Here is a 9,901-nt window from a genome sequence, read left to right as displayed (position 1 = left end):
CTGAGTGACTTGAGTCTTTTTTTTTTAAGTATGTCCATAACGTCGTCAAAACACTACTCGTGGCTGCTTACAGTGTTGAAGGTGAAGATTTCTGGTGAGGTTTGAAGGAATGTCACACTAACTAGTTTAAGAAGTCAAACCATCCAGATCAGCAAAATCATCTTACAGTAGCTGTATGCTCTCATTCTGCTGTTATATTTGGTATTCACACATATACGTGTAATTCATTGAAAAACAAATCTTATTCACTTCATCATTAGGTCTATCATAAAACCATAATATAGTATTACTTTCAATGTCAAATAATGACTATATGTCAGTCATGACCTTAAAATAAATGCCTTACATGATAATCAAATTAGTTTTTTGGGCCACCAATAAATAGAGGTTTCAATTATAAATCAGCAGAGCTACTTATTTTAGTATGACTCTTCCTCCAAATGCAGTCCGTATCCTCAACATAATAAAATACCATAAAATATAAAAATGAAATTGACATATTCCCAGTGTTGTACTACATAGTAACAGTCTTTTTTCACATCAGACGTATGGACTTGTCACATAGAGAAAGGACAGGTGTTAATAATCTAATAACGGCTCTGTTTAGTTCACGTGTCCCAGTAAATCACAACAGTGTGACAGTGAGCCATTATGCACAATACCGACAGCTAATCACCTCTTCACCTGTGTTTCTACCTGTGGTGGAAGTCCTGTCATGTTCAGTAAAAACATGCATCTCAGGTTGGTTGGCGCTGAGGTCGTGGCAGCCTGTTGCAGCAGCTCCCCCTCCGGATGCTGCTGTCGCCAGAGAATTTCCCCTCGGGGATTAATAGAGTACAATAAAAAATAAATAAATAAATAAACTGTTTATAAAAGGACACTGTTTTACAATATTTAAGAAAATAATGTACTTTACCTGTGTGGACTGTTTGTGCTCAGGTTTTGTTTGCAATGCTAAAGTTATATCTTCAGAACTAAAATGATCTGCTCTGGCTCTGAACTTATGTGTCAACACGTGGGATACAGACGGTAACGATATAGTCTTAAAATCTGTGTTTGCCATCAGCTGTTGGCAGCAGCTCGAGACCCCCCCCCTCCCCCCCCCCACCACACCCTCCACTGCGAGAGGGCGGGGCTAATTCCTGTTCCTGCTCGTTGATTTGCTGGTAACACACATGCGCACAACAGTTTGGTTCCAGTCGACCCTCAAGGCGGAAAAAGACAGAGCAGCCTCTTGTTGCAACGGAGCTATACGTTTCCACGTGTGCGCTGTCACAAGGGTGAAGAGTCCGCGAAGCCAACACGTTTTTTTTTTTGGTCTTTATTGTCTTAAGACCACGACAGACTACATACATTTGAACGGCAGGGACCGACACGGACATGGCGACATCCAGCCCCTGTGTTGTGGTGAGTTCTCCCCTCAGTGAAACAAGAGCAGGTTATCTCTCCGCGCCCACCGCAATAACAGGCTTCACATGGGCGGACTGTGTTTGCTGAAGACGCACTGTTGTCGTCTGCAGTATGTCTGAATGCTCCGTGTATTCCCCACAGCACTCACCTTGGACAGAGGTTTTGGTAAATGGGAGTGAATATGTAAATGTTTTCCAAGCAGCGTGGCCTGCAGCGTTGTGGACACACGCGCTCTCCACGCTCGGAACAAGTGACGTAAGAGATGTCTTCGGATGAACTAAAAAAAAAAAAAAAAAAAAACTAATGTCCGGGTTTCTACGTCAGACTGAAGCTCACAGCTGTAATAATAATAATAATAATAATTACACTATTATGCACAATTACACACGGACAGCTAAAACGCACGAGCTACAAACAACTCGGCGTGTTTGAGCGCGCGATTCTTCCGTATCAGTTATAAAGGCTCCAAACAGTCTGGGGGTCTGGTGGTCTGAGGTCTGGGGGTCTGGGGGTCTGGGGGTCTGAGGTCTGGGGGTCTGGTGGTCTGGGGTCTGGGGGTCTGGGGTCTGGTGGTCTGGGGGTCTGGGGGTCTGAGGTCTGGGGGTCTGGTGGTCTGGGGTCTGGGGGTCTGGTGGTCTGGGGGTCTGGTTACAGGACTTATCAACGAGTCAGAAGGTGGAATGTACTTTTCATTACAACCACGTAAAAAAGGTTCAAATTAAAGGAAAAATCAAGCAAAACACAGTTTGGTGTCGTTTTTGCACAATTGATAAAACTTTACTGTAAAATATTTGCTTTCTTCAAAGGAAATCAAATGAATTACACGACCTGGCAATTCAATGAGATTTTGTGAAGTTAACAATCTGAGGAAAATGTCTTAAAGATTACTGTAAGAAGGATGCTTAAAAGCTGTAGAGCCAAAACAAATTCAGGGCACAGAGCTGTCTTTTCATAGGTGTTGGTTGAACCTTATGCGAAAGTTGTCACAAGCTTTTCGATAAATAAATGTGAGGCTGGATTGAAATTCATTTAAATATGTTTAAATTACAGTTTATATTTGTAAGTATCGTAGAAGAAGAACTGTAAGTATTTTGGTTATAATCACATCAAAAGGTCCTGCCATGTGGGATTTGTGTGTATTTTGCAACATGTAATATCTGAGACGAGGCTGAGAAGGCCCCTGAACTGGATTTAACTGGAATAATCGTTAAATGAATAACCATTGCCCCATTTTTCCGGACCTTTGGAAACCAGTTTAATTATTATTTACTCAGGCTAGCAGACTGACCCATTTGCTGGCACAGATAGTGAAGGTAAATGTCCATTTTGCTAAAGCGGTGTTTAACCCTTGTGTGGTGTTCGGGTCTGTGGGACCCGTTTTCATTTTTTATCAAAAGAAAAATGATACGATGAATTATTTTTTCAAACTGAGACTCATTGGCCTTTGCTCATTTTCTGTGAAGAACATATATCAGAACACATTTTCAATGACCACACACCGTACACCCCCCCTACACATTTATATTACACACGGGATGTTTAGGTCCGCTGGACCCGGGGCTAATGAAAGTGTGGAAATCGTAGGTCCTGTGTACCTTCACTCTCTCCTCCTCCTGTCTGAGCCTGCTGTTTGTGTGTGTGTGTGTGTGTGTGTGTGTGTGTGTGTGTGTGTGTGTGTGTGTGTGTGTGTGTGTGTGTGTGAGTTTTGTGTTTCTGCCCCTGCCGTTCTGCACAAGGGTGCAACTTAGTTGACCAATTCAAGCACCGACACCTTTCTGCAACAATGTCTCTGGAAAACTTCCACATAATTTCCAGGATTATCCTCTTTGATAACCGAGACGACAGACCAGCTCGACGGCAGAGAGACAAGCTAGCTGCCATCAGGACAGTGTGGGACAAGTGGGTGCACCGCCTCCCCCTGTTTTACAACCCTGGGCCTAATGTCACCATTGATGAGCAGCTGATGCCATTTCGGGGCCGCTGCCCCTTGTTGGACTTGGGCTCCTGCTAGTACAAAGCCAATATGTGTCAGCCCCCAGTCCTGCGTGTTCTTTAATGAGGCAACAGGAGAAGATGTCAGGCTTCAAGATATTTATTTAACAGCAACAGAATAATCAGTTTACAGAGCTCTGGGTCCAGACTATGTTTCCCTGACCGCAACAGAGTATGTGTCAGTTCACGAAGTCTGATCTCCTGACTTTCCCTGACCCAGTCTTCTTATAGTCCAGACACCAAAAAGTCATGTGTGTTGATGTGTCCTTTGTTGGTTGGTGGAGGTGGTGGTTGTCTTCCTTCACACCCTGGAGTCCTCCAGACAGCCGTCTGTTCCTGTTTATGCCTCAAAGAACAACAGTATGTGACCCCGCAGGTTGCCGACCTCCCCCTGTGACCTTTTGGTTTGGCACAGTACTCTCACTCTCATTCACAACCATACCCTGTTGTCTACACCTTCATTCACAAACACAGCCTTTCGTCTACCCCTTAGGATTAATAGTTGATAATACGACCTATATATAAGTAATATGATGTAGCATATATATATATGTTGTATTATTGTAAACATAACCTAGCACAGAATCGCACACCCTTCAGGCAGTATACACCATCGAAACCTGCAAAATATGGTACAAAGATCTGGGCTGCCTGTGATGCCACTTCCTCATATGCCTGGAACTTACAAGTCTACACGGGGAAGCCTGATGGAGGAGCCCCTGAGAAAAACCAAGGAATGAGAGTTGTCCTGGACATGACTCGGACTCAGTGGACACATCACCACATGCGACAATTTATAACAAAAATATGAACACCACACAAGGGTTAAAGACCGATACAGGATACAGGACACCTGAAATGCGTCCTGTATCACATGTCAGGTGAAATTAGCTGTGCAGTGCAGAGTTGCCAAACAGACATTGTGAGCGCAAAGATTAAAGTTTTGGTCCTCTGACCTCTGATGAGTTCACTGGGGTTGTGCTCTGTGTTTTACCATCTAGCTGTATTCCTTATGTCACAGACAGCAAGCCTGTGAGTAACCGTGGAAAATAATCTTTCCGATCATGTGACTGTGAGGACATCTGCTCGGTATCAGTCATTATTATTTGTAACTGACGGCGTTTAGCCCAAACAGATGCACATGGTTTTTTTTTTCATTCTGGCAGGCACAAAGGCTTTATTCCAGTTTTGCCACATGTGGCGTGAGGATGGCCACTTAATAATCCAGTGTCTGTTTAGTACAGATTTTGTTGACTTGAAAAGATTCGGATTCTGCACTTTTATTTATTCTGTGATTGTGCTTGTGGTCTCTCCCATCGCTCTGCACCAGCTGTCACATGATACCAGTTATGTTGTTTGGGTTCTTGTGGCATTCTGGTTGAACTCTAGCAGGAAATTTGATTTGACCGAATATAGGAAATACTGGCTGTTTGTACCATGAGGCAAAATCTGGAAAGTCAACTAAATTGATAATCTCTTGGTATTTGGATAATATGTTTACACAGAAGAGACCTTCAGTCGTGACAAAGGAAGGATTCTTAAACGATGTAGGAAATGTAAAAACTTCTCTTTCTAGGAATCCCAGATTAGTATTTACAACTACTGGCAATAGTCCCAGCGTGGCGCTCTGTGGAGATCCTGGTTGCTTTCTAATCTGTTCAGAATAGGCATTATCCTATGCGGTGTGATTTCCGGCCGATAAACTGTTGAGGCAGTAAAATACATGAGAAAGTAGATCAAGATTAACCTCAGCCTCTTTCCGTACTGCCCTGTGTCAGGTGAATGCCCCGTGTCCCTGCCCAGTTAGTTGATACTAACTCTGAGACTCATTTAACCCCTTTGTGCCATGTTTTATTTCAGATCAGTGACGAGGAGAAGGGTTATGACCTGGACCTGTTCTGCATACCAAAGCACTATGCTGCTGACCTGGAGAGTGTCTACATCCCACACGGACTCATCATGGACAGGTGGGTTGTCATTTTTGTTGCGGCTCGTCGCACGGCTATGAAAATGCAGTGATTGAGTCTGTCTTCCAAAAGGGAATTCAAGATGTGCAGTAACTGGTGGATCAAAGTGCTAGCAACATGTTTGGTTTACCGAATTTTAATGAAAAAAAAAATGTTTGCGTATGTGATCATATTTTTTCCAGTATCTTAAATAAGCCTGTTATTGTCAGTCTGTAGAATTTGGGGTTATTATACCTGGGTATGCTTTAGAAAAGGCAGTTTGCCTGTGGACACAAACAGACACAAAATGTGAACTTCTGCTGACTGTAGCAGAAAACTGAGCTGACTATCCTCTCTCTGTGTGTCTCCCTCCCACGTGACCCCAGGACAGAGAGACTGGCCAGAGAGATCATGAAGGAAATGGGGGGGGCACCACATCGTGGCTCTCTGTGTGCTCAAAGGGGGCTACAAGTTTTTTGCTGACCTGCTGGACTACATCAAGGCCCTGAACAGGAACAGCGATCGCTCCATCCCAATGACAGTGGACTTCATTCGCCTCAAGAGCTATTGTGTAATCTATCAGTTTTTCTGTCTTTATTTTATTTCTGTCATTTTACAGTTTTTGTTAAAAAGATTTCATGACTGATTGTTGCAGATGCACGCAACAATTAATATGTTCATACCTGTTGTTTAGATTGTTGCTAGATTGGATCAGCGACAGGGAAGAAACAATCCCAGCTGCTGTGATTGGTTGTAAAGTGTGCGCAGCTATAATTGGTGGTTGCACTGTCAATCAACTAATCCCTAACTTTATCCTTAATCCTAAACGTTACCACAACTCTCCCAAAAAGTACCAAGCTTAGACTGTATATAAAAGTGAACATAGCGTCCAGGTCTGATAGGTGCCCTAAACTCCAACATCATCAATGTCCAGCAGGAGCTGGCTCCAGAAAGGCTCCGGTTCCATTGGCTCTTATTCAACTTCTTTCATGAAATACAAAGTAAATAAACATAAAGTCACATTGGTGTCATTCACTAAGGTCAGTCTTTCTTCTATTATTTTTCTGGAGGGCCATCTGAAAATAATTCTGTCATTAATTAGATATTAGGCCTCAAAAAGCAATATGTTTGGGGAGTGTCTGTTTAATTGACTCCATGGTCATTGGCTCCTCCCTAATATATGGGGAGGTCATCATAGAAGAAGAAATATAGCAAAGCCTTTGTGTTTTCTTGTTAAACATAGTTTACAGTTGCAGAAGGTGGCTTTCTATGGAAAGTGGAAAATAAAAAAAAATTAAAAAGGCTGAAATATTATAAAAACATTTTTACGATTGGCTGAAGTTTAAAATTTGCTAAATAAAAGCAAAATATCACAAAGTGCAGTGGGAACAGACTTTGCAAATAAAGGAAGAAATACATGAGGACACCCACTTTCTGCTACCTCCTGGGGGCTGGTTCAGGTGTCCCAGTCAACCAGTCAGACATGCCCAGAAAACCTCGAGGAAAGCATCCGGATCGAATGCCTGAACCACTGTGTATACATGAATCAGGGGATTTAAACAACACAAACAAAAGCAATATGAAAGTAATACACAAAACAAACATAATTTGAATTCATTGTTTTCTTCGTTGTTTTTCACCATCTCAGGCGGACCGGTGCTCTTTTACTTCTCTTCTGCAACAGTTCAGTAAAACCCACATTATGACAGATGGAGGCCACAGTTATAAAAAACAAACAGTGCAGGAACTAAGTATGCAAAAACTGTCCTTGCAAATGTTTAATGAGAAACAAAATGGATTCATTACGTGTGATCAATCCTTCACAAAAGATATTTTGGTTAAAAAAAAATCTAGAGTGCATACATATTTATCATAGAATATAATGTGCGACCACCATGCTTTGCTTGGTTGTGTTTCTTGATGTTCATCCTACAACTGTACAGCATGTAATGTGAAGTCTGCAGGTTCACTTCATTCTGCTGTCGATCTTGTCTTCCCAGAACGACCAGTCGACGGGTGAAATCAAAGTGATCGGTGGTGATGACCTGTGTACTCTGACGGGCAAGGTGAGACGTGTGGAAACATCCTCTGCTGACACATCAGTCCTGTTAATAATAATAAATTCAAGTTAAATGAGCTGGAAATGACAATGTCCTCTATCTAATGTTGCCACTGTTTTCAGCATGAACAGATATTTTTAAATGAACTGATGAATATTCACTTTTATTGATTAGGATTTTGAAGACTTTTTAAGACATAAATCTACATTTGGACAAACCCATTGCTTTCATTAGATGATTAAGGCAAAAATGACGCATTATTTTTAAGATGGGTGTGGTCATGTGATTGACTGTAAAGGTATTTTTAAGCGATATCTTCCATGTCTTACTCCCTGCCACTGTCTTTACGTTGTCATGGCTACCATTTACTCATGCTGCTTTTTGGTGGAGTTATTCCCAATGTTATGAACAAGCGATTGTGATCTTTTTGAGTTTAATTGCAGATTTGACTTAATTCATTTGTTTTTTTTCTTTTTACACAGAATGTCCTGATCGTGGAGGTATGTACTGATTTCTTTCTTCTGTATTAAAGGAGGCAGATTTCAGTTACACGATGACTAATATGAGCTTCTCCTGCTGTGGTTCAAGGACATTATCGACACGGGGAAGACGATGAAGACATTATTGCAACTCCTCAAACAGTACAATCCCAAAATGGTTAAAGTAGCGAGGTAATTTTATCGTTTATCGTTTTCTCCATGTTTCTCTGATCTCATCCTATCAACAGATTGTGTGTATTTTCACTCAACAGCTACTTCAAATTTGTGTGTGTTTTGGTTAATTTTGCACACTAAAATATTTTGATCAACTTTGTTTCTGTCCACAGTTTGCTGGTGAAGAGAACACCAAGAAGTGTTGGCTACCGACCCGACTGTGAGTTTAAGACATATTTAACTTTCTGTGGAAGCCTATAGTCAGTAGAATATACTACATGGTACAAAGTACAGCTCCAATATCGGTGATGTTGAATTAAGTTGTGCATACTTTAATTTTAAATTTACCAATTGAAGGATTTGGTCATTATGTGTTTTTTATTTATTTATTTATTTTTTGTTTCCAGTTGTAGGATTTGAGGTCCCTGACAAATTTGTGGTGGGATACGCACTAGACTACAACGAGTACTTTAGAGACCTAAATGTAAGTATTTGAAATAGACACAGAAAAATGAGCCAAGTTATTTACGTGTTATGATCTTAAGAGTTTGTGCACTTTGTGCAGTCTGGTCTGACTGGAGCAAAATCCTTTTCAACAAATAATGTCATGATAATATGCTGCAGTACTGATCTGTCTTTTTCATTTTCAGCATATCTGCGTCATTAGTGAAACAGGGAAGGAGAAGTACAAGGCATGAGCAACACTTCACAACGGTTTTTATTGTATGGTCATATCATTTCCTTTTGCTGTTCATTCTATATTCTATATTTTATCACTTCACATTGTGTACAAGTACACAAGTACTCCGACTGCTCAGGGTCCCTGAGGGTACAGTGATAATCCTGCATTTCTGTTTGTCAACACACACACACACACACACACACACACACGATTAAACTTTTAAAAATTGTTTGCCTTAGAGAACCCAGTCTGGGTTAAACAGCATGAAGCCTCGCTGCACCTGAAATTAGTAGAAGGCTTTTAACCCCCCACACTGATTATTATTTTTTTTAAGCAATGGAGTAATTTATTCAGTTCAGTGCTGCTAACTTAACGTACAATATCGCAAAGATTTTCAAACTCCTCTATTGAATGAAATTGATATTTTATTGTAATTCTATTGTCACCTGGAACTATCCATATGTTTTATGAGCATTCTTAAAAAGGATGTTGCATTTTCTTCAAGGCTGTATGTATATTTTGGGACAAAACATGAACTTTTCTGTGGTGCTGTGCTGTAAGATTTTCTTCAGATACATTGATCTCGAAAAGTAACATGAATCCAGACTGCTGTCTCCAATTAAACACACGAGTGTGCTGAAGATGAAATATCCTCTTATTAATGAGTGTGAATGACATATTTGTCCAAACACGGCACTAGATGCATCCTGTCTCTTTGTACGTGATCCTTTTAAAGCTCGACAACATGTAGTTTGCAGATCAGTAATTGTTCAATTGATACTTAAACAGAGTTGAAAGTTAATCAATTTGTGTGTTTGAAACAATCTGTATCCACCAATCACTGAATCATACACATGATTCACCCCCCACCCACTGTTTTATTAGATTTTTTTTTTTTTTTTCTCGACTATTCTCATTGTTGTTCTGTGTTCCTGAACTTTGCAATACCATTAAATGCTGTCACCCCTCCTGTGAGGAGTGATGTTACTCCAAAGTTCTGTATTCAGTGTAAAATCCAACTACTACAGGGAAATGCAGTTGTAATGCACATAACATAAATGACTTCCCTCCAGAAAAAACGATTCAGTGATTTGGTTTGTGTTCTTGCATCATGTCAAGAAGCTAACAACTCTATTCTGTCTCGAAAATGAAGTCTGA

The 9,901-nt window shown here is 40.8% G+C and overlaps 1 protein-coding gene across 1 annotated transcript; it reads left to right on the top strand.

The window, feature by feature from the left end:
* The first annotated feature begins 1,199 nt into the window (after window positions 1-1,199).
* Window positions 1,200-8,849, top strand: hprt1 (hypoxanthine phosphoribosyltransferase 1). The gene is given in 10 exon segments (XM_069170453.1): window positions 1,200-1,407; window positions 5,263-5,369; window positions 5,735-5,771; window positions 5,773-5,919; window positions 7,349-7,414; window positions 7,891-7,908; window positions 7,997-8,079; window positions 8,235-8,281; window positions 8,469-8,545; window positions 8,712-8,849. Coding segments are annotated over 10 exon segments (657 nt in total). The 5' UTR covers window positions 1,200-1,380; the 3' UTR covers window positions 8,760-8,849.
* The last annotated feature ends 1,052 nt before the right edge of the window (window positions 8,850-9,901 follow it).

Source organism: Embiotoca jacksoni, unplaced genomic scaffold (assembly GCF_022577435.1).
Source record: "Embiotoca jacksoni isolate LCO1_2020_lvr unplaced genomic scaffold, fEmbJac1.0.p SCAF_5, whole genome shotgun sequence".
NCBI classification, from domain to species: Eukaryota; Metazoa; Chordata; class Actinopteri; family Embiotocidae; genus Embiotoca; species Embiotoca jacksoni.
Note: the sequence above shows the minus strand (reverse complement) of the source record. Positions and strands in the feature narration are given on the sequence as shown.